This window comes from Dryobates pubescens, chromosome 21 (assembly GCF_014839835.1).
Source record: "Dryobates pubescens isolate bDryPub1 chromosome 21, bDryPub1.pri, whole genome shotgun sequence".
NCBI lineage: Eukaryota > Metazoa > Chordata > Aves > Piciformes > Picidae > Dryobates > Dryobates pubescens.
In genome coordinates this window covers 10,906,582-10,932,327 of record NC_071632.1, presented here as the reverse complement: position 1 = coordinate 10,932,327, position 25,746 = coordinate 10,906,582, and the positions used below count along the sequence as shown (strand labels likewise).

The following is a 25,746-nucleotide window of genomic DNA, read 5'->3' as shown; positions in this document are numbered from 1 at the left end:
GCATCATATTGCTAACAGTATTTTAGAAAGGAAGGGAAAAGAGGATGTTAAGCACAACAACATCTAAAGAGGAAAGAGCCACACAGCTCATGAAGATTGTAAAGCATCTCTAAACCTACTTTCTCAGAAACTCTTGCCTCACTAATTGCCAGGCAGCACTTCTGAGAAGTAAATCAAAAGTTAATAGGCAAATCTGTGTTGTTTTACCAAGGAAAGCAGAACAGCTTAGCTGCATCATTCTTGCTTCTTTCCTTTCATTTTTGGAAGCAGAGAAGCTAAGCAAACTTACTTTTTGTTTGGCTTCAAGAATTCTTCTTTCAAGGTCTGATGGGATCATTTTCCCTCTGGAGCAAGAGAGACTGGGATCAGAAATTTCATCTTGAAATCAACTCATACGTTACTTCTTTACTTAACAGGATACCCAAATACAGACCAAAGTGACTTTTTTTTTTGCCTATATGCAGCACTGAAGAGCACAGACTGTCCCTTGGTCTGAGGGTTTACCCTGCTTTTCCAGTCACCAGTTTGCATCAATATGGTGATGGTAACTGTGAGAAGTTATTTCTTGGCCACCCCCATCAAAGGCTCCATGGAGCCTCCTCATCCTGTTTGATGTTACAGGTCCAGGATGCCAGGGAGAGGCTCAGTGCAGGATCCCAAGAAGCTTACTTTTCATGTTGAGTTTAGATGACCTGCAGCATTTAAAATGCACTGCAAAATAACAACCTTATAAGTGGACAAACCTCTCCCAGATAATATGGCAGGGGGTTGCACGAGATGTACTGGGCAGCACCAAAAGGCATGAAGGCTATTGGGTGAGGAAGAAGAGAATCATCAGCAAAAGGACACTGGGGACAGAATGAATGTTAGCAGGAAAGTCTTTGTCTGTTACCCACACCTGCACACAGCCTTCACTTCACACCTGGCTGATGTGTTTTGACCCCAAACCCGCAGCTAATATACTACTGCTACAAGTCTGTCTGTGTGGTAGTAGAAGAGGCAATGGAAACTTCTGGTTGGTTCTCCAATCTGGCGTATGAGCAAGAACATAATTTTCTGCCATGTTTTCCTAGCTTAAAATCCCATGAGCCAGCAAAACCATGTAAACTCAGTGTGGGTGGGTCAGGAAGTAATCTTGGTCGTGCCAGAAACATCCAAACGGTGCCCCTTCACCGTCCCACAGGCCCGCATCTTCACAGGGGGTTGTCTCCACTGCACCGGCTCACATCCTGTGCAAACAACCTGCTTTGTCCCAGTGGCACCTGGTGAGACGTGCACTAATCCTGCTGAGAACACCAGGGTGGGCAGAGCAGGCATCGTTGTCTTCACTGAAAACCATCAGGCAAAATTTGCACAAGAAGAAAAGGAAGACCTGGCTTCATTGATCCACGCCTGTCTTTAGTGAATGGAAACAATCAGAGGCTTATTTTGATGTGTGTTGGTTGTGTGGACGTCGTCATTAATTCCTCTTCGAGGTGTGCTCAGTCTTTTGTTGCTGGAGATAAGAAGCCCCTAAGTCAATTTGCAGGCGCTATGATTAGCGCTGTAAATGTTGGTGCTCTTCTTTTAACGCGGGGGCAGAGGGTTTTGATGGCAGTAAAACCTTCCCCTTACATAGAGCCATAAATAATTCAAGACCTTGTAACACTGATATTTGGGACTCGTAGTAAGGATATTTTCTATTGAAAAGATTCAGTAGAATCAGTAAGAGTTGTTCTATTCATTTTTGTCCCATAGAAAGTGGATTTTTTCCCCCCTACTGAAAATCTTCAGAACATGTTGATTTTGTTTATATACTTCCCCCCCCCCGTCTCAAAATTGGTTTTCAGAGAGAAAAACATCCCTTTTAGTTGAGTTAAACACAGTTATCCACCACCAGTTTCATAGAGCCTGTGGGGCCTGTAGGTTAGGTGCCTGCTGTGCTACTCCTTTCCTTTCTATGAAAGGTCCACTTCAGCTCATTTTAGAGGATCAACACGAGACAGACTAAACATCCTACACAAGCTTCTTAATGGTTTCTTAGAAGAAGTGCAAAGAATGATTTGTAGTGTGATATTTTGTTTCACTTCAGGGTGAAAGAAAAAGAAGTATCAGAAATCCCTGAGGAAGGGAACTTTGAAGATTTTTGACAAGCTCCAAAAAAGTGACTTGTAAAGAAGCTACTGACAGAGCCAGTTCCTCAGGTGCTGCAGATGAGAGAGCTACAACGAGCTGTACCAATTGCTGGCTGTTTCCTATATGCTCTGAGCTGAGCACCTGATGATCCTCTTCTACGCACCCACCAGAAGAGCTGTACTTGGCACCTTGACTTACCTTTCATCACATCTAATCAAAATCACACTATCTGTACCAATACCCAAGGCTGCTGCTCCTTTCTTCACAGAAAAGTGACTCTGAAAAAACACATATATAACTATTTATTATTTTTACTATCATTTCATATCTCATTTAATACAAAACACTGCACTCTTGAAAGCCCTTCAGCAAGTAGTCCCCCACAGGCAGTACTTCTATTCATAGCCCTTTTGGAAACTGGTCACTGTAATTTGTAGCTCCATATCAGGTCACTACAGTAAATCAGAGAAACAGCAATCACTCTAATCTGGATTTACCCCTGGAACGTTAAACACATCATTGTGGCTGATGATGGACCTAACTTCTGTCCTTGATGCATACCTGCAGCTCCTATTGCTTGTACTTGCTATGAACTTGATTCACTGAAACAAAAAGTTCTCCCTTAGAGAATTAATGCAGCTTGTGGCACCCAAAGTGCTGTGCTCCTGCTGTGCAACTTCTGCCCAAATAATATACTGAGAGAAATTAAGACAGGAAGCCTAATTGTGGTCTCATGCCAGTGAAAGCTAGTAATAACTCCAATTAATAAAGAGAGAGAGTGCAGTTTAAAATCAGAACTATTGGGCTGTTGGTAAGACTGGTAGTTAATCTGTGTGTACAGAATAAAATGTGGAAATTGTATACTGGAGTGCAAGTCAGACTAATTTTCTCTAGCTTATAGGACTTAACTCCTGAGCCAGGGCTGGTTTCTAATGCTAATTTAAATCCTGGTGATTACAATAATTAAATAGTTTTATATCAAATTATACCACCAGGAACCCCATTTTGTATTAACTCAAACCCAGCTGTAACAATATTGTTCTAAGTAATTGTAACTACAGGTTATTGAACTGTTAAAAATCTGACCTTCTTTATGTCTACCACAGTACTATTTGCCTAGGAGACAGCACTACAAAAAGGAAGATGATCCAGGAGATAAAAGTCTAATTGGGCTTTTCAGGTGTCCCTGACATTAAAGAAGAGAGGAAGATACATCATCTCCAGAAGACCACAAAGCAGAGATCCAATCACAGATTGCAGTGGGTTGGAAGGGACCCTCAAAGCTCATCTTGTCCAATCCCCTGCAGTCAGCAGGGACATCTCCAACTAGATCAGGTTGCCCAGGGCCACATAAAATCTGATCTTGAATGTCTCAACACTATTGCTTTGTCAAGGGAGTATTTGGATTCAACAGTAATGTGAGCAGCAGAGAGCTGTAAGGAGAGAAGGCTGTGATGGTTACACTACAGGCTGTGAAGTCTGTAGGGCCTCAATGCATACTAAAGGGCTCTGGCCACTGAGAAACCAATTTTAAATCACCTTCACGAACAGGAGAAGAAGGAAACTAGAACTGTAACATGTAAGTTTCAACTTCACAAGTGAAACCCCCTTGTTTTAAAGATTACTCTGAGGGTAGTTTTCTCTGAGTCCCATGGCTTAAGGCTGCACACGAGCTGCCACCCCACACTCCTTCCTGCACGTGCATCTCACCATTTTGACGGGACTGTTTCAAGTTTTCATGATGCCAACTTATCAACACTCATTTATCAAGAGGTTCAGCCTGCCCTTGAGCCATGATTCACTGATGATACCATGGACAATTTGAACACTCTGCTTCACAGAATCAATATGGTTGGAAAAGACCTCAAAGACCGTCAAGTCCAACCTGTCACCCACGACCTCATGACCATGGCACCAAGTGCCACGTCCAATCCCTTCTTGAACACCTCCAGGTATGGTGACTCCACCACCTCCCTGGGCAGCACATTCCAACAGCTAACAACTCTCTCCATGAAGAGCTTTCTCCTCATCTCGAGCCTAAACCTCCCCTGGCACAGTTTGAGACTGTGTCCTCTTGTTCTTCAGGTAAATGCTATTTTTCATACTACATTATATTTTTCTTAATACAGCTTTACCAATCTTCCCCCCATGGGGCATGGCTGAAGTATACCAACAATGTTTATTGAACAGTCACTGACCACACTGAGTAGACCTAAACTCAGCTTTTAAGACCCTAGTAGAGCAAACCACCCCAGCCCTTGAGCCTATGTTCTGAAATGTAAACATATCCAGGCTGGACTGACCCATCTGCAGACCCATGTGCTTAGATGCACAAGAAAGTTGTTCCTATGCTTAAGTAGTAGATGTTTACCACACTTTTTTGTCTAGCCTATTAAAACCACAGGTTAGTGCTATGCTCAGATCAGATATGGAGTTTGCCCTGTTGGTTTTCTAGTTGGGGGGCTGGTCTCTTCTCCCTAGTAGCGAGTGACAAGATGAAAGGAAATGGTCTCAAGCTGCACCAGGGGAGGTTTAGGTTGGAGATTAGAAGAAAATTAATCAATGAAAGGGTTCTCAGAGACTGGCACAGGCTGCCCAGTGAAGTGATTGAATCCCCAAACCTGGAGATCTTTAAACGAGGCAGAGATGTGGTGCTGAGGGATGTGGTTTAGCCTCAGCCTTGGTACAGGTAGTGAATGTTGAACTCAGTGATCTTAAAGGTCTTTTCTGAACAAAATCATAGGCCTCCTCTGCCTATTTTTCATGGGATGTTCTTTCTTTCATTAAACCACATTTTTAAACAAACACATTTCCAGGAGTTTCAAGCTTCACTCAAGTCAGTGGACTTCTCCCAGGTACAAATGCTCTGCAGGTTAAGACTTGGACTGTGACCAATCCATAACCTCTATACATGGGAGATACTGAATCTCTTCCCAGCCTTGCAGGTCTCCCTGAGTCTCAAGAGTGCAGAAATGCGACTTTTTGAGGAGGCTTATCAAAAATCCCCACCTTTAGGAAGGTATCTTTGAACTTGGCAAAAATTGAAACAGAGCTAGAACACTGCCAAGCATGGTGACAGTTCACTGATAGGCTATATGAAGCTAGAGCTGAATTTGTACACATCAAAAATGGTAATCTGTTTCTTATTCATCTGCTTCACAAACTGGCAGCCTAAAATACAGATACAGGCAGAGATGTAGGAGAGAACAGCCACAGATGTATCTCACTGGGGTTTGAGTCACTACACTGATTAATTTTGCTCTTTATTCCATCCTAGTTAAAACAGATTTACCACTGCAATTTGTTTTTCTAATAGAAAATAGAATTATTTGAAGTGCCTTAAAAAGAAGAAGAAAATACAGATCTGAATGGTTTACTACGAGGAAGAAAATTAAGTCCATGTGCTCAAAGGCATCCACTGGAATATGGCCAAGCTGAGCTGCCTCATTGAGAAGCCTCATGGCACTGCTAAAACAGCACTGGGGAAAGAAAAAAAACCTGACTGTAGTGCTTCTAGCCTGGTTGCCTGAAGGGGTTTTAGAGACTGAAGGGAATTCAGTGGTCAGGAAGAGAAACAGGTCTGGGGAGAAACTGGAGAAGTCTGTGCACAGAAGGGCAAATGCAATCACAATTTCTAACCAAACTTTGAATATGGACTTGCTCAGTCTGTGTACACAGGCCCAGATAAATGAATACTGTCACATCTGTGTGTCTCAAGGTAGCACCAGAGGAATTACTCAACTGCCTGAAAAAGTCTGAAAAAAAAAGCCAGGATGAAGGTGAAAATGGGGAGGGGAAAAAAAATCTAGTTCTAAGAGGAAAGAAAACTCTCCTAATGATGATGAATATTGAACTTTGGTTAGACAGAGCTACTGCCAGATTCAGCTGGGCTAAGGGGGAAGAAGGACATCAGTTGTGCCACCTATGGGAATGCATGGGGCTACAGACTGGCCACAGAAGGAGGTGAGCTTGAACAGCACCTCTCAGGACACAGACATGTAGGAGATAGGCAGATGGTGGGAGAACCAGAATCAAAAGAGAGGACAGGGACAGACTGCCTGATGCCAGCCCTGAAGCAAAAACCAGACTAGGAGAAGCTGGCATGGCCAGAGCTTCACCACTGTCCTGTGCTTGCCAGAGACTGGAGGACAGGCAGGTGGGGAGCGTGCTGCTGCTGCAACCTTCTCCCTCCTTCCATGAACTGCAAAGGGGTGCATTGAAGACTACAAATACAAACCTAACAGGAAGGAACCTCAATTTATCTCTGGAAAGAAATGTGGTTAAACTTCAGGGGAGAAGGAGAAGGTATAAAGGATTAGCCAATATCAGTGACAAAAGTGCATTACTGGCCAGAAAAAAAGGCAGGTGATACTGAGCCAGGGGAATTTCTCCTTTGTCTATAATTTCACATGCAGTTAGGAATAGGTTTGTTTGCCTGATGACCATAGTTAGCTTTGTAAAGTAAAACCATGGTGTACATTTGTTACAGGTGAAATAATGAATAGGCCTTGGGGGGGCGGGGGGGGCACGGGGTGGAAGAAGAATTGGAGTAATTAAAAATGTTATGATGCTGAAAAGTATGGCATTATCTTAAATGAACAGAGCCTCCACGTGCAGATGCTTCTATTTTTATAGCTTGCTAAATGACACGCTCAGAGTCTGGCATGGTTGAAGCTGTCAGAAAGAACCATCCTAATGCCACGAGCCCCAAAGGCCACGGCTGGTGTTTTAGACTGCAGCTTCTCTCTGCTCAGTAAATCCAGAGCAGCACAAGCCTTGTGGTGAGAACTCATCAGGAGCAAGCTTCCAGAAGCTGAGCAAGCTGAGCCATCCACCAGCCAAATCCTCTCTGAGTTCAGCAGATTGGACCATTGGCAGCCTGGTGCCCATCAGACCCTGCGTCACCCCATCAGCCACGTGCCAGCAAAAGAGGAGAGTTTGCTTTCCTCTCCACCTCTCCTGGGCTTTAAGCAGTGTGGGATTCCTGGATGTGCAGGCTGGGCTACTTCTCTCTTTAATAACCTAAAGATGTGTGGCTGGTTAAGACTTACTGTTTGGGCTCCCTCAACAATGGGGAAGAAAACGTAACCCCTCCAGAAGGCACCCCACTCCCGAAGCACTGGCACCCACTTAAACTGGGAGCAGTGGTTATCTGCAGACCTTGCTCTCTTTGCAGTGACTATAAAACATGTGTTAAATTCAATGCTTACACTTTGGGCTATGAAAGCTGAGACAGGAATCCAATCATTTAACATTTAATTGTAAGCTATAGCCTTTCCCTCAATTATCTACAAACCCAGCACACTGTGACCTCTCACATGGTTAAATACACTGCAATGACCTCTGTGCTTTGCTAGTGTCTTCTTCAGCTACTGCTGTTCACTTTTTAAAGCTATTTGTTAATGCCAGGAGAGAAACAAATATATTAATGCTCCTGCACAATGTATTGTATCCCTATCTTTTGCATCTTTGAAATGTTGAACTTCATCCTGCTTTTCTAATCCACTCGCTGATAGACTTCTGTTTTTCCTTTTCCAGTGCCAACAGTTTTCCATCATTATATGTGGAGAAGAAACGTTGCACTGAGTTGAGGAGAATCCTGTGGCAGTGTAAAAGTCAACAAGGTATTGACCAGATGATGAATGTCTCTTTGGGGATAGGCTGCCCTGCAGCATTCTTTATCTGGAAAGTGATTTTGCTTTATTTGAATGGTGTTACTTGAATTAAGTTGCTCCTCAAACAGAAGCAAAATTTCACTGTTTCCCCCAGGCTTCACATGTCACCATAAAAATACTTTGCTAGTTATTATGGGCTAGGCGATGCAAAGAAAGGCTGTGTGAACCCATGAGTCTGATCTTTAGTTTCCTGAAGTGGTAACAGAACTACTCCCCACCTACTTTATACTCAGAAGTATAATTATGGCTTTCTAAATTATGCTACTCAACAGAAAACACAACCTCCAGGCTCCTCAAGTCCTCCCCTCACCACACAAGCCAATCCTTGGACTGCTTCTTGCAGGTTGCAGCCCCCCTAAGTTGCCTGGTCAGAGGGCAAAACTATGTGCCATGGAAGTGATGGGACTAGGGATGAGCTCTTTGTGCTGCATGGGAACCAATCCCAAACCTTTACACAGAATGTTAGGAACTGGAAGTCACTTCAAAAGATTAGGGAGTCCATCCCCCCTGCCAGAGCAGGATCACCTAGAGTAGGTCACAAAGTTGGGCTTCGAATGTCTCCAGAGAAGAAGGCTCCACAACCTCTCTGGGCAGCCTGTTCCAGGGCTCTGTCACCCTCACAGTGATAAGTTTTTCCTTATGTTCATGTGGAAACTAACCCCTACTCCAGCCTGTTTGTAGCCTGTGTGAAATGGAAGGATGTTGAGCTGTCTGCTTTGAAACAGAAGTCACTTTCTCATTTCCTACTGCCTCAGTGCCAAGAACTTCCATAAGAGGTTTCAGACACAGCCCAAGTCACTCTTCTCCCATAGCTATCAGTGTAGTTTGCCATATTCCCTGCACGTAACGGGGCTTGTCCAGGCAGGGAAATCAGCCTACAACAAGCCAAAGTGGTGATCTACTGCTGTGTGCACTACTGCTGTGAGGCTGCTTCTTGGCCACCACAGCCAAGACACCTCTCACAGGTGCTCCCAGTGCTCTCCCAGAGGATGAGCTCCCTCCACATATGTTTGGCTGTCTGCAATGCTGACTCCTTTTACCTGAGCAGCCAACAGTCAGTGCTTGCTGGAGCTGCAATCCCAGTACTCCCCAGAGCAGTGCAGATGGGGAGATGCCAGAGGCAGAGAGAGCCTCTCTGTGTCCCACTGGGTCTCTAACTGGGTGAAGAGGTCCCTTACTGCCAGATCAGACTCAACCACCTAGTTCTTACTCTGCCCTTTTTTTTTTTCCCTCCCCCCAAAAGCCTGTAACAGTTCACAGAATAGAACTGCAGAGGTTGGAAGAGACCTTTGAGATCATCACATCCAGCTGCTCACCTAGAGCTTGCAATCCCATCACTGCTGATACACCACTACCAGTAAACCATGTCACTCATCACCACCTCCACACACCTTTAAATACTCTCAGAGATGGTGACTCCACCACCTCTGGGCAGCCTGTTCCCACATCTGAGAGCCCTTTCTGTGAAGAAATTTTTCCTACTACCCAAATATCCAACCGGAACCTTATCTGGCACAACTTGAGGCAACACTTTCAGCTGTATTGATAGCTCCCTGGCAAGCACCTGACAAGATGCTCCTCCTTAGGGGACTGTTAGAGGGCTGAGCAACACAGAAAGGTTGTGTGGTTGTGCATAAGCACAGTCTTGCTGGGTTGGAGAACAGAGAAGATGAATCTCTCTGTCTTCCCAACTCTGCCCAGCTTTTTGTTCATTCTCGTAACGGTGGATTGAGTCTGTGCAGTCTCTAATTAAACATCAAGTCCATGGAAAAGCTTCAAGTCTCTTAAGTTGTTCTTACACTACCAATAGAAAGGCCAAAGGCTGTTTTGTAACCTGAACTCAACAAGTTCTCTCCAGCTAAACCTTTTCCCTCTGCACCCCTTTCCTCCTCAGAGTAAGATGAATTTGTCCTTTTTGCCTGCTAGGGGTGATCCCTGCTCCAGACTATTTCCAGTACCGTTGGGTAAGAGCATGGTAGTGTGCCAGGTTAAATTCACACCAGGCAATGGGTTAAAATTCAACAGGACTTGCCTTGTAGACAAATGGATCCAGTGCAACACTGAGAAGGCAGCTCTTCCCCTTCTCCACACTGAAGAAGGGCTGTACTCGGCTGAACGCTCACAGCAGCCTACCGCTGACACTCTGGGATGCAGGAGGAGGCCCTCAGCTCTGATTTTCCATTGTGTTTGAAACAATAGACTAAAATAGATTTTTACAACTGACATCCATCACTTTCACCCCTCTGAGTCAACATCTCTTGCATCATGTGCAGTCCAGAACAGCTGCCCTGAAGGACACCACTCTGCTCCTATATCAATGCAGGCAAAAGAACCACTGCTGATACACTGGTGAACAGAGAGGATTGAATTAAGGACTGCTCCTCCTGAACAGCTCAGGGAAGATCTGCTTACTGGGAACATGCACAGGTGGAACAGACACATCACCTACTTTAGGCATCTAATATAGGTTGTTTATGCCAGGAGGCGGATCTCTCTGCATGGTCAATGCACAGAAGTAGGTGAACCCCTCCCAAAGGTGATTTAGAATGTCTAAATTAAGGCATATTTAGGTTTCTAATTTGGGTGCTCTGAGGTTCTCTCCAGAGGTGCCTCTCTTCACTCTCAATTTAGGAACACAACACACTCCCAAATGAGGAAGGAAATCACTTAGGAGCTCTAAGTTACTCCTCCCTTCCCTTCTCCTCCCCTGGCAGCTGAACCTATCATGACATCAGACTGAGGCCAGACTCTAATATTGGTGGCAACTGTGGTGTAACATCATTCATTTATTGTAATGGAAGCTCTGGATTGGTAGGAATGAAAGTTCAGTTTGGTCTGTGATGGCAAAATGATCTCTGAGAATTGCTGACACTGGAATCTTTGCTTCTGGCTGAGAATTTTGAGGCAAAAATCTCCAAGTTTCAAACACATTCCAGAGTAACTTTCAGCTTTGTTTGCTGTCATGCCACACATGCAGAGCTGGGGGAAATGCCAGTGCCCTGCTCACAGCCTGCTTGCTCCACAGCCATTGTCTTACAAGAGCATCCAACTGTGGCAGAGGGAAACCAGAGTCAAGCTGGAGGGGGTCTAAACATAAGTAGATCTGCATCTATTTTTTGTGTACTATCACAGCTGCCTGATGTGATAAATGAGACAAATGACATTTCATAGCTTTGAGTCTATTTAAGTTCTACTACTTGACATTTCCTGTCTAGAAAGGGACTGTGCCTCTAGGTCTCTGCAATTCCTCCAACAGCCTCTGCTATTCCAAGGGTTGAATCCTGATCCCATATCCTCTGGGCAATTAAGGGTTAAGGGGTCCTATCTCCTTGAGCCCTGGTTTCTTAACTTCCCTGTAAGACCTGCCATTACATGCTTCAAACAACTCGATGGAGGAAGGGACAAAACTGCCATTTCAAGATACTTTTAAAATTGAATGGATTTCAGATGCTGTTCTATGGATTCTCCAGTGTATTTGGGTTTGGAATGTTTAATTTGCTAGGGGAACTGCTTCTTCCCTGGCATGAGAACACAATTATTGAAGCCCATTTCATTATTTTGAGACTGATAGCACAATTTGGTTCATTGTTTAACATTCCATCGCTAGGAACACAATGAAATTCTCTAATGATTAATAGGATTTGTTATTTTAAATAATCAGGCTGAACCTTATTTGCAAGACTTATTAGGTTGGTAGCTTCCACATGAATAATGCATCCCTAGCTGTACAACTTTGGAGAGCTGCTGCCCGTTTGTAGAGTATCCTTCTCTTGGCCTGCTTTGAGGACAACCGCTCTGCAGTTGTGCATCGCATCTCATCCTGCTGCCACCAAAGGCAGCCTCAGAGGGATTTCTTCCTAGACATTTCTGATCAGTTTTTAGGACACTCTGCTCTTCACACTTGCACAGAATGCAGACATGTTTTCTGCTAAGTCCAAAAAGGCAGCCAAGATGTCGTTACCTAACATGGGCAGTATCCTGCTGAGCCTCACCCATGGAAGAGTCCTTTCTGGCTGATCCCACACAGATAGAGAGAAATTTAGAAGGGCTCGTGAAGGTTGAAGAGAGCTTACAAACCCTCTTGGATATAAACCTTCCTCTTCTCCTTCCTCCTGCACACACACACTCCACTGGTAAGCTGCAAGGGTTTTGAAATGGCCATAAAGCCAAAATAATCCTCATAATACAGACAGAAATATGACTTGTGTATGGCTGTTCAAAGAGCAAAAACCTCTACACTTCTCCCAGAAGAACCACTCTGATTTCTCCTGTGCACCTGTCACCTCTTGCACTATCAGTGCCTGTGGCAAGCCCTCATCTGCTGAAGCTTTTTGCTCTCAGGCAGAAACCCCCAGTAAAGCCCAGTTCCCCACCTTACACCACAGCTGCTCTGGTGTACACACACACACACAGCATCTCCATCCTGCTGTCCTCATGTATGTTGGCACACTCTCATTAAACAACAGCAGGAGTGGTTTTGGCTAGAAACATTTTGTCCTAAAGTGACTTTTCTGTTTCCCCATAGCAACCCAAACAAGAGACATTCCTGTCAGAAGATGCTGAAGCTCTGGTTGATGTGGACCTTACCATTCACATGGACATCCATGCAGACACAAGTGCTTTATAGAGCCTGCTCTCCCTGAGTTTCAGCCACAACCAACATCCCTCTATATATCCAAAAGCTAGCCCCTTCCCATTTTTTTTAGTCCCAGTGAAGGAATACAGAAATAAAGACAATTTGCTACAAATTCCCATTATTGTCTTCATCATAAATTCATACAAGAAGATGTAACAGATAGGAAAGGAAAACAAACCAAGCACATACATGTTCTGATGTGAAGGCAACCAGTCTGGGAATAGCTGCCATTCCTTTTTCTTTAACTTCTGGGAACATCTTGAAACGTGCAATCAACATAGCATACATGTTAGATATGGCACCACCTGGAGTCCACAGTAATATACTGTTACTTTTGCTATGCAGAGTAATATCATTGCAGAACACATGACAAGTCTTCCTACAGCTTTTCTAACTCAAATGTTAATGTTTCTACTTCAGGGCAGGAACATAGGATTCTTCTCCCTGACGCTCCTCATAGCTGGGTTGTGTAATTGCAGGATCTACTGTACCCAAATAACAATCTATGCAAAGAGCATTGCTGCAAAACATGCCTGGGGCTTCCTTTCACCCTCATTTGCACTACCATTTCTTCTCTAGTCCCAATCTTATCCATCAACAACATGTAATCCCCACTCTGTTCCACCTCCCAAGCAGACAACACCACAAGGCAACTTCCCATGGGGTTTCCCAGTGCATCCTCGCTGTGCTCCCTACTCTCAAGGCAGGGTGGCCTTTCATGCCCTCTCTCTGAGGAAACACACAGAGCGAGTCTCAGCAGACCCTATCTTCTGGAGAACTGCAGTGGGAAGAGGGAAGGGAAAGCAAAATGGGCATTCTAACAAAGATTTTCCATTTCCCTTGCCCTCTGTTGGGAGCAAGGGGGAAAGGTTAGATGTCCCTAGCACTGCCTTTATAAAAAATCACTGGCACACATTGACTTAAAACTCCCATTTCAAGATGGGTATTTTACCCACTTCGAGACGGGTTAGCAGATGACAGCTCTGCAGCAGTGTGTTCTCACATCACAACTGCCAATGCAGACATTAAAAAATCAGCACTTTGGGGCTAGTTTGGGAAATCTGGGGGGGTGTTATTTATTTACTTTTACAAACTGAGCCTTTGTGTCTAAAATAGAGCAATGTCTGGGTATGCATTAATGCTGCACGAGCACTGGGGGGAATATAATGCAGACCCTGAGGCACAGCCCGAGCACACAAACACACAGAGAGGCATGTATGCATAGAATCCAGCAGTTCAGCCTGTATATATACTCCATATATATACACACAGAGATTGTTTATATAGTGATGTTTATGCACATGTATTTGTTTAATGCAGAGGTGTGTCCTGATCATGGGTTTAGGCTTTAAAATCAACAGGGCAGAATGCAGCTGAGGCAGAGTTCAACTAACCCAACTTTCATCCATCTCAAAATGGAGTGAAGAGCACAAAATATGAACTTTCAGAAGATGGTTTAGCTTGTCCTAAGGGGGCTGGCATGACTTGCCTCATGGATGCACCCACTCCTCTCCCTTGAATTTAAGGGAGCTGCTCTAACTAGCTCCACTGCTTGACAGCCAAAGTGAGAAGATAAAGCCTATCCTTTAAGCAGATCAAGGTAGCTCTGCTGAAAGCAGTGATGTTACAGCAGTAGGGTATATGTGCTGGCAAATTAAACACGGCTTTGGCTTTTGTGAGATTTGTATTTACCCCACTGGAGATATATATCCTGCTCCACAGCCCACAGAAACTGTGCCCTTCATTTCTAATCAGTATCCTAGCCCTTGCTCTGGGCTCTCCCTGACCTCACTGACCCTCCTGTGAATCCAAGAGAAAATGCCACATGCATCACTGGCATGGCAGTCCATACAGATCAGGCTTTTTCTTCCCCTTTCAACTATCTTGAGAGGTATGAGCAGATTTCCACACCTCTTTTCATAGACAACAAACTAAGAAATAGAGAGCTCAAGAGGAAATGCTTGGGTGCCTGTCCCTAAAAGATGCAGATGTCATATGAGGGCTGCTGTTGATGATTCAGGTGACTGAACTAAGGTGTCTGAGTTGAAAAAATTTGGCCTATCTTGTCTGAAGTCATTGGCTCAGTGTCAAAAGAATCAAGACTGAAATGTTGAACTTCTTCAACACCAGGCTTTCCTATTAGCCATTTACCTTAAAGCTTATTAATAGGCCCATATTCTGCCTTCAATTTTGCAGCTGTGTTTACACACACAGTTAATTGGAGGCAACAAAACACACCTACAGAATCTGGAGAAAGTAATTAGGTCTTTATGCTTTGCTTGTATTGAGACAGTATATTTCATTCCAGAGAATGCAGTGAGCATCTTTCCTTTGCCATGGTAAAGGCTTTAGCTGAAGCAGTGACAGTTTAAAATGAGAAGAGAGCACAGAGAGGAGAAGACAGCATAGAGATTATTTTGGTCAGTGCCTATAAAAGCAGAACCTGCACACTGGGTCTTGCTGCCTTAAGAAAGTGAATTAATGCACTTTGCAGAAACCAGAAATTGCAGAGAAAGAAAGGAGAGGGGGCAGCACTGCACACCACAGGTACCTGACTGCCAGAGACCCCAACCCCATGCAGCTTTTGGCTAGGTGCAGTGAGCTGACACACAAGCTACACCCTGGCCTCCCAGGCCAGGCAGTGACCTCACTCTGGGACCCATTGTTCCCAGGAGGGATGGCAGCTCCTCCTGAGGTCTAACATCTTCCCTGGCTCACACCACCTCAAGCAGAGTTTCCCAGACTGGGGCAGATCTGGTGCATGCACAGAGCTTCTCATCAATGCCTGTTGCCCATGCACAGTCTCTGCTCACGAGGTCTGGCTGAGCAGCTTTGCTATTGCTCTTTTCTCCCCTCTTAGGTCCCTGACCAGATCAGTGGAGCTACTGTGGCCCAAGCCTGCAAGGTGAGGAACCAAAGACTATCTGTACTGAGTCTGGCCAGGGACTGGGCTGTAAACAACCACTGGCCAGTTTCCAAAAGCTTTGGCTTAGGTCTTGTGCTCCTGACACATTTAGATGCTGCCAAGGTTTTGGTGGGACTTCAAAGCACGACACTAGAGCTGTCAGTGGTTTTGCTTTCAGTGCTCTTCAAACAAAGACTCCACAAGCAGCAGTGTAAATTCTCAACTTTTTCTCCACATCTGTGGACAGACTCAGGACAAAACTTCTGCCCTCCTTCTTACATGTGCGTTCAGAAGGGAAAAGTTGAAGATGAGCCTTCACTGATTTTGTGCACAGGTAAACTTCACCCTCATGCCCTTGCAGAGCTGTATATCCCAGGCTGTTATCAGAGAGGCCTTTCCTTTACTCAACAGTCCAAACATTCCTTCTCTCTCCATTAGGTCAATGAACTTTCTTTTCAGAAGGGCTCCTTTCCCATCAGCTACCAGTCTGTTCTCTTTTGACAGGCCAAGGTACTGTGCCCAATGCAAATTCTTTCAATTTTTTTGCAATTTGCTGAGATAGGCCAAAATTTTTAGCCATGAAATTCCAGAGTAAGATAGGAGGTGACAAAGAGTATAAATGAAAAGAGTAAGTGGAATGATTACAAAAAAAATAATAACAGCAAAAAAAAATCTTCACAAAGTAGTGTTTGAGAGTCATGATCTCTCTACAGTTAATCACACTCACTTTTTCCTTATGATTTTTCTACAGTTAATCATACTCATTCTTTTTCTCCTTTATTGACTTGCTCTGAAGGATCCAGGTTTCTGAGTCTTTAAGGACTCAGATTGAGTAGCCACCCAAGTACCTACACTGAGCTCAACAGGCCAGCTCACACAGGGAAAGCCAACCACATATGGTGATGTCAGCAGGACCTCACTGACTCCACTAAAATAACCTAAAGGGATGCTGCATCTTTCCCTCTTGGCTCCAATCTCCCCTGCTGTGATAGAGAACATTGGTGTGTTTCTCCCCTCTGCTGTTAACACAACAGCCTTTCCATTTCATGTAAGCCATACAAAGTGGGGGCAAAGCGAAACTGCAAGGCAAATGTCTCTCCTGATTACGTTTCCCCATGTGCCACTACAGCTGCTCGTAATGAAGTACAATTTGCACAAGCCAACCCCCACCATCACATCCCTGAAATCCATCCACATGCAATACTTTATCTCCGAGAGGCTGCTGGTGGTTATTAGCAAGTGTCCTCTCCAGCATGCACATTTAATTGTGTTTACTCTTTTAACTACAGGGGATGTCATACAGCACAGTCTGAAAAACAAAGAAAGCTTGAAATGTCATGTACCAGGTGAAAATATCCCATCGCCACAGCCCCCTGGCCAGCCAACCATCTCTCTCATTTTCCTTAGTGTGACATATTCCAAAAGTACAAACACTGGAGCAATTTCATAGGTGAACCTGAAATGTAGTAATGTCCACATTTAATGCTTTCGTCTGCAACACTCGGACATCTTTTTCCAGCATCACATTGCATTACAGCCACAACACAATCCATCTTGCAGTGGGGAGAGCTCTGGTTTACAGCACTTTTCATAACCTTTCTCCTGATCTGACATCAAATGTCTAGAAGGAGAAATGCTGAGAGCAGTGAGACTCCATTTCCACCCTGAAAAGGGCGACACAGATCTTGTCCACCTCCTCCAGGCTCAAGGCTTTGCCCTATATTCAAGAGCTGCCGGGCATAGCCAGACCTTTGCCTCACAAAGGCCTGCGTGCACGCCTGGAAGCATACACGTCAGCAGCCCTATTCACGATGACAAGACAGTGCACAAAGCTAAGCAAGTGCATCAAAATGCTTCCTAGTCTCAAAGTGACCTCCCCACACACACACACTTTAAATTGTACCCCTTTCTTACAGAAAGATTCGCTCTGGCTTTCCTGAGCATGGATTGCACATGACCCCCCGACACAAATGCAGCTGTTCACTTAGCACACCTCTCATCATACTTATTTGTGTGTGCAAAATGCTAGAATATTTTCTTCCATGTATTTTTTTGAGGGGGTAGCAATACTGACATCTTATTAGGATGATGACATTTTATAGGAGACTATTAGGACAACATTGAAAGCCTTAAAGGAAACAGATTTTTTTTCAGCCATCTTGCATAAAAATTATGCTGTCTGTTGTTCAGCTACAGCAGCGAATATTTTAGAGTGTAACTGTAAAATCATCTTAAATACTATTGGAGGGGGAATAAATATCTGCTACTTACATATTAGTATTTGCTGCTGATGTTAGCCAGTCTGCTGCCAATCCAACCATGTCCAATCCAGTTGAAAGTTGATTAAAATATCTGGGGTGCCCTGCATAAGATGGAAAACGTTATCAAAAGGCTGATGACTCTGAATGAAACTACTCAGTGCTGAACAGTCTATTTACCTCTGGATTTCTATAGAGGAGGAAATGCTTTCAAGGTACAAAACAAAGCAAACAGCATGAAATACATCTCTGGGAAAAGGCAGGATTTCTCTGGGAAAAGGCAGGATTTCTCTGGGAAAAGGCAGGATTCCTCTTGGGAAAAGGCAGGATTCCTCTCCTCTCCCATTCCAAACTCACTAAAAATCAGTAATTACCCTGAACACAGAATAACGAATTCCAACATTCCCTATTATCTTCTCAATGTGCCTTGAAAATTAGCACACGGCTGCCTCACAAAAATAGCTGTTTGCTCCCCTTGGTGTGTCACATGTTGTCACTGGATGTGGTTTTGCCTGGCTAGGTTTGAAAGGCACGCACGAGACACCATCTGAAGAGCTTGCCAGTGCATATAACATCGGTGATGAATGGCTAATGATTGTAATAGGCAGGGAGAAATGAGAAAATGGAACATTTTGGTGACTGCTTTGCACATGACTCAATGGCTGATGATTGTAGGAAGATGGCAGGGAAGGTGGCAGTCCTTGTCATTTCTTTCCTCTCCGAGTGCAATTACAAATAGCCTGGCTGCTCACCAGTGTGATTTAAACAAACCCCACGCAAGCCAGCACCGCTGCCCCGGCAGAAGGATGCACAAGAATACTCAACGAGCTGATAGTCCTGGGGGGGTATAATTGCATACCCATTTTCTTCTAAAACCCTAGCAGAGATTTTTCTTAACATGCCTAGAGCCATTAAACCCAGGAACCATTAAAACTCCATTTTTAGTAGTTGCTCCCCACAAGCCCCTGTCAAGTGGCATAATTACCGGTACAAATTAGGGATGGTTCACGATTAAATGCTATCCAACTCAAAGGAAGGCTGCCTCTGCTTGGAAAACACCTGTCCTGACCCACACACAAGAAGATACTGTCATTGCCATCACAGAAAACAAAAGGCAGAGCAGGGTGATTGAGGAAATGCAGACCCAGCACCAAGAGCATTTTGGTCTCCGGTGGCCTCTTATCAGGCACGGACACATGGCTGGCAGAGCAGCACGGGGAATTGCTCCTCACCTCCCAGCACACAAAGGCACAGTAATCGTGCTCTGCAGGCAGGCCAGAGCAGGGGATAAGGGCTGGAGAGGGGGGCACACATGCAATATCCAGCTCCCTGCACCCTTAATCTGAGATGAGCTCCATGTCACTGCCATCCAGCTTGACTGCATTTTGCCCCAAACCCTCCTCACTGGAGATAGAAGCTGTCACCTTGCTCAGTGCTGCCCAGGACAGGTAGTCAAAGCCCCATAGGCACTGAGGGATACTGCTGAGATCCAGCAGGACAGGCAGGATCTGGCTGCCCCCCTCCATGCTCTTGAGTGGGGTAGGTGGGCCAGGAGCACACGTGTACCCCACCACAGCTGTGATCCCGTGCCAGTGGCTCTGCCTGCAGAGGACTGCCTCTCCTGCAAAGGACTGACAATCCCCTGACAGTGGCACCTGAGAGAGATTTTGGTATTTATAATTTGAGTTCAATTTCACAGCCAAGCTTCCAAGTGGGTTCCTAAATTCTGCTGGAAAGCAACAGAAAAATTAGGAGCTGAAAGCTTTTGGTGAGTCTGGGCCACAAAAAAAGCTCAAAGAGGTCAAAAAACACCTGCTTAGGAAAGAAATCCCCACTAAAAATCTGGTGAACAGCAGAATTTGTATTTGCAGACGCAGTGTCTCGGCAGCTTTCTGTCAGTCCTGTTCCCAGCCCCGGGCGACAGCCCTCTTGTCACTGCTGGTTTCCTCAAAGGAGCCTCACAGCACACCTCCTGCTCTGGGAACGCTGCAGGAGCAGGGCTGGCTGCGCGTAGGGGTCGGGCAGCCGTACCCTGGAGCCAGGGAGGTGGGGACAGCAGCACCCCGCTCCTAGAGACATCAGCGTGCGCAGAGCCCGAGCTGCTGCTGCTGGCAGGGCTGCTGGGGGAGCCCGCAGAGCCCCCACCTGTAACACAGCCCATTCAGCAAGGCCCTTCCCTCCCGCAGCACGGCTTCAACACGCAACGGCAGGGATCGGAACACCCCGACTTGACTCCAAGCTCAGCTGCCAGTGTTTGTTCACCCAGGCGACAGCCGAGTATGTGGGCAAGCTCTTCTCCCTCAGCTAGAGGGCCATGGAAAATTCTGGCTTTGCCTGAAGTACAGGCTCCAGAGGTCAGGTGGGCAGTTTGTGAGAGGCGGTCAAGAATCACCACCTGGGTGCTGCCTGCCTGAAATGCACACCCTTTGTCGTGGTTGTCACTGAACAAAGAGATGACTGGAACAGGGAGAAGGGAGCAGGGGCGATGTGCAAATAGGAGATTGCTGCTTGCTGGTTAGTTTAGCAGCACGCAGCCTATTTACACATATTGCAGAGCAAGTGGGGAGAGGACAGGCAAGATCCTGGGCTGAAGCACAGGGACAGCCAAGGCCACACTTTCCCTGACAGGAATGTGCCTTTGTGCCACACACCCTCCTCTCAGATGTGCCCCTCACTGCACTAGGTTTGAGGCACAGACATCCCCCAGCATGAGCACAGCCTCTGCAGAGAGAAGAAGGGCTGGGTGAAGACAGCATAGATAAAGGGATGCCTGGTGGCACTGGGTTTGGCTTTGCCCACAGCCCTACCAAATACGCAGCCTGCTACCAGCATCAGGAACTGCCAGGCTGGACCAGTGCCAGCTCCTCACACCCTTCCTGGGGTTTCCAAGCCATTTTTAAATACTTGCATTTCAGTTCCCCCACTGAGCATTGCACAGGAACTGAATTTCACATCCATGTATGCCTACATTTGCAGATGCTGACTTTATATTCTCTCAGATAAAATTGTCCCTGAGGGTGGATGCTGGTAGTTGGTAACGGGTTAGAAATCTGTGTGTGGCTCCTCCAGCACACCCCAGCAAGCTGTGACATGCAGGCAACACCTGGGACCATCCCACACTTGCCCCTTGGCGGAGAAATCAGCCATCCAGGTCCTCAACTCCTACTCGGGGGTCAGTGCTGGGCCCTGGGGCTCCAGCTGAGGGGCTAATCTAAGCAATACAATTTATTTTGCAATCAGCCTCCCAGGCCTTTGCGGCCAAACGCTGCCCAGGCCCCTCCTCAGCCCAGGAGGGGCCGTGTCTTAAGGGCTCCAGCAAGCCGGAGCAGAGGTAGACCCCCACCGCCAGAAACCTCACTGCACTGTTCTTCCTCTGAAACTAATTCAAGGAGTTTAGTCCAAAGCAATGCCTAAAGGGCTCCGGGTGTAAATCCTGTGCATTTCCTGAGCCCCCCCCCACTCCCCACCCCGGGGCTGGGGGTCCGCCCCCAGGGTGCTGAGGACCAGAGGCAGCCAAGCGAAGCAGCTCTTCACCCCCTGGCCAAACGGACCCCAGCCACGCTACTGCAGTTCACACAGCCCCCCAGCACCAGTCCTCTGACCCTGAAAGCATCATTTTCGTTTTAAAAATGAAGAGAAGGAAAAGCCTCACCTAACAGATGGGAAAAGGCAGCACTGTTTTAGAGTGTCTTTTTTGGATGCACAAAATGAAATCGGTCCACTACGTTAAACCAAAGAACGATTAACGAAAATCACGTAAACAACCCCGTTCTTTTATTCCCCACCTTCACAGATCCTGTGTTTCACAGTATTCGGTGGAAATATATTTCCTATGCCCTAGCCAGACAGATCACATGGATCACTGGACTGATCGACTTTGCTCCTGTGGACATCATTTATCTAACTATTTATTCCAATATTTCACGGACGTTTTGACAGCACCCGACTCATGCATCAAAAACATTCAGCTGGATGTTTCCACCTCTCAACGAGGAGGGTTTACACAGATCCCCCACAATCTTTACTCGGTCTGTTTTCTTCCCCCAAAAGGTGCCAAAACCTGGGCTTTGTTTTGTTTCCCCCCTCAACCTCTATTCACAAATCAGCCTTTTGTCTCTTTCAGTAATTGCTACCCATTTATTTTAACGCAATTCGGATGCCCACTAAGAGCTCCCGGCACTGCCCATTATTTCTCAGTCGTGGCCGTTAACTGCAGCTTTGTGTCCCCTCAGACCCAGTTTATATAAGGTGGCCACGGGTGTAGGGCTGGGGGCTTTCCCACGCTGTCTCCCTCACGCGAAGCCCACACTGGGACAAGTTTAACAGGGGTGATCCCAGAAACCCATCCCTGCCCTCCCCAGTGGAAAACCAAACCAAACCAAACCCAAACCAAACCAACCAATAACAAAAGGCTATTAAACCAATTCGGGCTTCGGTTTCATAGCTTCAGCCCGAAGTTAAACACACGCCCACACCCCTACCCCCAGTCCTCAGTACTCCTGTGCTCAGTTCTGCCCAGTTCTCCTGGTTTTACGTCTTGCAGGAAAGGAGAAAGACACGGCAAATGGCCGCTCACAGCTCCCATCGACAGGGTATTTGCTGGAATTTTGGCTCTTCAGCGGGCTGCCCCCCCCCCCCCGCAGGGACGCTCCCCTCGCCCAGCCCCACCCAACCCCGAGGTGCGCGGGGAGCAAGGGGCTACCCCCGGGCCATCGCGCGTGAAACGAACGGAAAGGAAAGAAAGTGGCAAAGGAGGTGCAAAGGCTGCTCGGTGGCAAATTCGGCAGCTCCGAGGCACGGAAACATTAATTTTAAATCGGAATGGGCGTGCAACGCTGTGCTGACAGCCACCGAACCCGGGCCGCCGGAGTGTGCCATCATTTAGGAACAACGATTTCTGTCTCTGCTAGAAATTGCTTGCAAGTGACAAAATGCTGCTGCTGCTTCAATCTTGAGCATTTCAAGATAAAACGAGATGATAGCTTTAATCAATGACGAGACCGTGTCGGGTAGAAAACGAGCATGGCCATTACCTGTTTTAATTGCATACTTCAGAGTTGTTCTGCAGTTCAATAAAATTTCTTCCAAGGTCTGTGGCTGGTCTGCCAGTTCCCAGTTATATTCCTGGAGCAGCTCATTTGGGTAATGGAAATCAATAACTTTTGTTGATCTATCAAAACTTTTTGCCACATACTGAAGTAAAATGTCCACAACATCTTGTAGGAAAGACATAGTTGTTATTTCTCCGTCGCATGCCGGCAGAAGGTCTGGGGAATGGAGAAATGAAATGTTAACTTTGTTTTGTGACCACAGACACAGATTTGGGACAAAAGGTCTCTCCCATTTACGCTTAGGAAACGTTTTCAGGGCGCTCAGTACGAACAGACTTTGTTTTCGTTTAATAAGAAAACCGGAAAGATTGCATTGTAAGGAATAACCTGTGAGGTAACAGGTTTTAACGTTCTATCTCTAAGAGCGAATTTTGTCCACTGTGTATTTCAGACCAATTTTTAAGACAATGAGAGAGAGGGAGGAAACAAAGAAAAAGGGAAAACGAAATCTCAAGAAATAGAAAGATTGGGAAACGAACACCAAAAGAAGCACTCAACCCCCCCCCTGCCATTTGTCTTGCAATAAAACACCTAAACCGTGACTCCCCAGCGCAAGGAACTTGTTGATAATTTAATGGGGTTTTTTTCTGAGCAATGCTGCACAACCTTTCAGTGCACACCCTCGGCACCTTTTGTCTGAGTACCATGGCTCAGGCTGAGCCGAGCTGTAGCCGAAGCCCCTAATACGGGGTACCCCCGGAGCGATCAGACGGGGAGCAGCAGAGGCACAGGGTGTCTGCAGCAGCTCTCCCACGGCGGGTCCAGGAGGGCAAAGCTCGTCCCGGGCTGCCGTGCAAACCGGAGCCGTTCTGGCCACCGCATTTTTTCGGGGAGCTGGGATCTGTTTAGTAGTGGAGACGCTACCTCAAATACCTCAAAGGTCGGAAGAGACGAATTGCAAAAATACCTCAAATTAAAATGAATCAGTAAGAGAGCACTCGCTCTCCCTCCTCCCCTCAAACCTTAATGACATCGCAAGGACTTCTACCAGAAGGTCGCTGCTGTCAGGACTCCTCTAGAAACAGCAACCTGCAGGCTCCAGCACGCCGGGCTTTAATGCTTGTGGGGTTTTATTTGGCTCTTTTTTTTTTTTTTCTGCGTCTATTTTTTGGTTGTTTTTTTTTCAGGTTTGATAAATACTGTGCTCTGTGCCGGGGGGCTCAGGGGTGGGCCGGAGCTGGGTGCTCAGTGCTCCGTGGAGCCGCCACCGCGCACCGTCGGGCCCTAGGGCTCTTCGCACTGTGGGCGGAGGCAATTTCCCGACCGAACAGCTGTGGTTTTGGGGCTAGTTTTAGGGACAGAGAATGGCCCGGGAGCGCCGTTACCTGTTGAGTGAAGAAAGGCGTAATTCACCTCCGGTTTTTGGCAGCCGCAGGGTTTTTTGTCGCAGGTACAGGCCGGCCGCGGCTCCGCTGCCCCCGGGGCTGCCTTGGCGCCTGTTTCCACGGGCTTCTCGGCATCTCCATAGAGTAGGGCTTGACAGTGACACGGACAAACGACCTCAGCACCGTGGCATCAGCCCCTGTGTGTGTCCCCCACCCTCCCCGCCCTCCCCGCCCCGGGGCAGGGCCCGGCGGCCGCCCGCCAGCGCTCCGCATCCTCGCCTCTGTCACCCTTACCGCAGAGTTTGTTTCCGATCCCTCCCGTGAACTTCTGCGCAACCTGACACCAGGCTCTGGCTGCAAGAGAAAACGAAACGGAGGGTCTATGGGGTCGGGTGTGGGCGGGGGAGCCTCGTCCCACACCGGGCACTGCTGCCCGGGAAACCCCTGCCTAGCCGAGCCGCCGTCGGTCCCCGCCGCTCCGTCCCTCTTGTCAAGCTACCCCAAAAGGGTCTTCCGTACCCGAGCAGCGCTGCCGCGGAGGCTCTGCGGCTCCGTCGGGTCCGTCCCACCTGGCTGCTCGGAGGCCCCCCCCTTACCTGTGCCGGGGCTCTCAGCAGCCGCGGAGCCCTCCTCGGCCCCGAAGGGCCAGAAGCCGGAGCCGGGGCTTGCCATGGCGAAGGCGAACCGGTGGGGCGGGCAAGGAGCGGCGAGCTGTAGCCCAGGCGGCCTGAGCGAGTGTGCAGTGTGAGTGTGCGGGTGTGTAAGTGCGTGCGGCTGCGCCAGGCGGCAGCAGGCGAGGGGGCGGGGGCGCCCCGGGCACGCGTGGGTGGGAGCGTCTCCCGTGGGCGCCCCCGAGGCACGCTGGTGCCGCCGAGCTGCCGCCGGCCGCTGTCCCCTTGCCTGGAACGGGGCAGGCGGCGCCGCGGGGGTGGGGGCAGGTGACCCTCCGAGGAGGGCAGAGACGGCGGTGGGGGCCGTGAAGGGTCTCTAGCGCCCTGCACCAAAGAGGCGAGAGGAGGGGGGAGCCTGGGGCAGACCCGAACCCTAGGACAGCGTGCACTGCAGCTGCGGCTGCTTCGTGGGGAACGGAGAGCGAGACGTCTTGTGCTGCTTCCACCTCACCGATAGCCCCTGCGGCCCGGTGGGGCGGGAGCGGGAGGCCGAAGCTCCCCGGCATTGCCAAGGCGACCTGAAGGTGATTTTTTTGGGCCTTGACACGGGCGGCCGCGGCGGTACAGCCCAGTGCCCCGAGGGAAGGGCTGGGACACCGGTCGCTGAGGCTGCGGGGAAGCGTCCCCAGTTCTGTCAGTTGCAACGCGCTAAGAACCACCCCCGACCCTCGGCCCCTGCACCGAGGCAGCCCCGCGGCTGCGAGCTGGGGAGTTTCGGGTGGTGCCAAGGCCGGGGCAGTGCGTGGCGCAGACGACGAACAGCAGGCGAAGGGACAGGGCAGGGCGACAAGCCTCCCGAGACCCCGCCGCCCCTCCGGCTAGGCTCTGCTGGCAGCGACCGGCGGCAGCCCGTGGGTCTGGGACGGCAGGCGGACGAAAGGCGCCGGGGCAGGAACTGCTCCGGCTCCCCACTCCCACTGCCGGGCTGGGCACAGGGAGCACGGCTGTGCTCCCAGGTAGGTGGCGGGAGGAGCCCAGCGTGACGCCGAGGCTGCCTGGGGGCGGCCCCAAGGTCCTGCCCCGGCGTGAGTGCTGGCATCCCCACCCACT

General features: G+C 47.8%; 1 protein-coding gene across 1 annotated transcript in view; it reads right to left on the bottom strand.

Moving 5' to 3' along the window:
- The window catches only part of GAD2 (glutamate decarboxylase 2), a 38,455-nt gene extending 13,594 nt beyond the window's left edge, over window positions 1-24,861 (bottom strand). The window contains exons 1-9 of the mRNA XM_054171219.1: window positions 24,622-24,861; window positions 24,320-24,379; window positions 24,026-24,175; window positions 22,623-22,856; window positions 17,603-17,693; window positions 16,675-16,787; window positions 12,616-12,731; window positions 2,314-2,393; window positions 290-344 (exon numbers count right to left, since the gene is read on the bottom strand). Of these exons, the coding sequence (XP_054027194.1) occupies window positions 290-344; window positions 2,314-2,393; window positions 12,616-12,731; window positions 16,675-16,787; window positions 17,603-17,693; window positions 22,623-22,856; window positions 24,026-24,175; window positions 24,320-24,379; window positions 24,622-24,697 (975 nt within the window). The 5' untranslated portion in view covers window positions 24,698-24,861. The remainder of the gene's footprint in view (window positions 1-289; window positions 345-2,313; window positions 2,394-12,615; window positions 12,732-16,674; window positions 16,788-17,602; window positions 17,694-22,622; window positions 22,857-24,025; window positions 24,176-24,319; window positions 24,380-24,621) is intronic.
- Between the last annotated feature and the right edge of the window lie 885 nt (window positions 24,862-25,746).